Source organism: Gavialis gangeticus, unplaced genomic scaffold (genome assembly GCF_001723915.1).
Source record: "Gavialis gangeticus isolate Ggan-Ray unplaced genomic scaffold, GavGan_comp1, whole genome shotgun sequence".
Classification (NCBI taxonomy): Eukaryota; Metazoa; Chordata; order Crocodylia; family Gavialidae; genus Gavialis; species Gavialis gangeticus.
Window position 1 is genome coordinate 5,567,306 of NW_017729018.1, and position 701 is coordinate 5,568,006.

At 68.5% G+C, this 701-nt stretch overlaps 1 protein-coding gene across 1 annotated transcript in view; it reads left to right on the forward strand.

Moving 5' to 3' along the window:
* The window catches only part of ONECUT3 (one cut homeobox 3), a 79,013-nt gene that overhangs the window by 773 nt on the left and 77,539 nt on the right, over positions 1–701 (forward strand). The window contains exon 2 of the mRNA XM_019513298.1: positions 14–293. Within this exon, the coding sequence (XP_019368843.1) occupies positions 14–293 (280 nt within the window). The remainder of the gene's footprint in view (positions 1–13; positions 294–701) is intronic.

Here is a 701-nt window from a genome sequence, read left to right on the forward strand (position 1 = left end):
GCGGGAGCGGCAGGCCTCCACCTCCGGCTCGCAGGCCGGCGGCTCCGGGCAGGTGGAGGAGATCAACACCAAGGAGGTGGCGCAGCGCATCACGGCCGAGCTGAAGAGGTACAGCATCCCCCAAGCCATCTTTGCCCAGAGGATCTTGTGCCGCTCTCAGGGCACCCTCTCGGACCTGCTGCGGAACCCCAAGCCCTGGAGTAAGCTTAAGTCGGGCCGGGAGACCTTCCGGAGGATGTGGAAGTGGCTGCAGGAGCCCGAGTTTCAGAGGATGTCGGCGCTGAGGCTCGCAGGTAGGGGGCTGGGGGTGCCGCCGGCGCCCCGCGGGGGGAGGCGAGCGGAGGAGCCCGGATTGAACCGGCGGGGGAGGGGGGCAGCTTGACACTGCTGGTGTGTGTGTGCGTGTGTGCGTGCGTGTGTGCGCGGCCAGTCCTGACACGCGGCCGGGGGTGTGCATCGCTAGCCCTGACACGCGGCCGGGGGTGTGCATCGCTAACCCTGACACACGGCCGGGGGTGTGCATCGCTAACCCTGACACACGGCCGGGGGGTGTGCATCGCTAGCCCTGACACAGCCGAGGGGCGTGCATCGCTAGCCCTGACACGCGGCCGGCGGTGTGCATTTCTAACCCTGACACGCGGCCGGAGGTGTGCATTTCTAGCCCTGACACACGGCCGAGGGGTGTGCATCGCTAGCCCTGA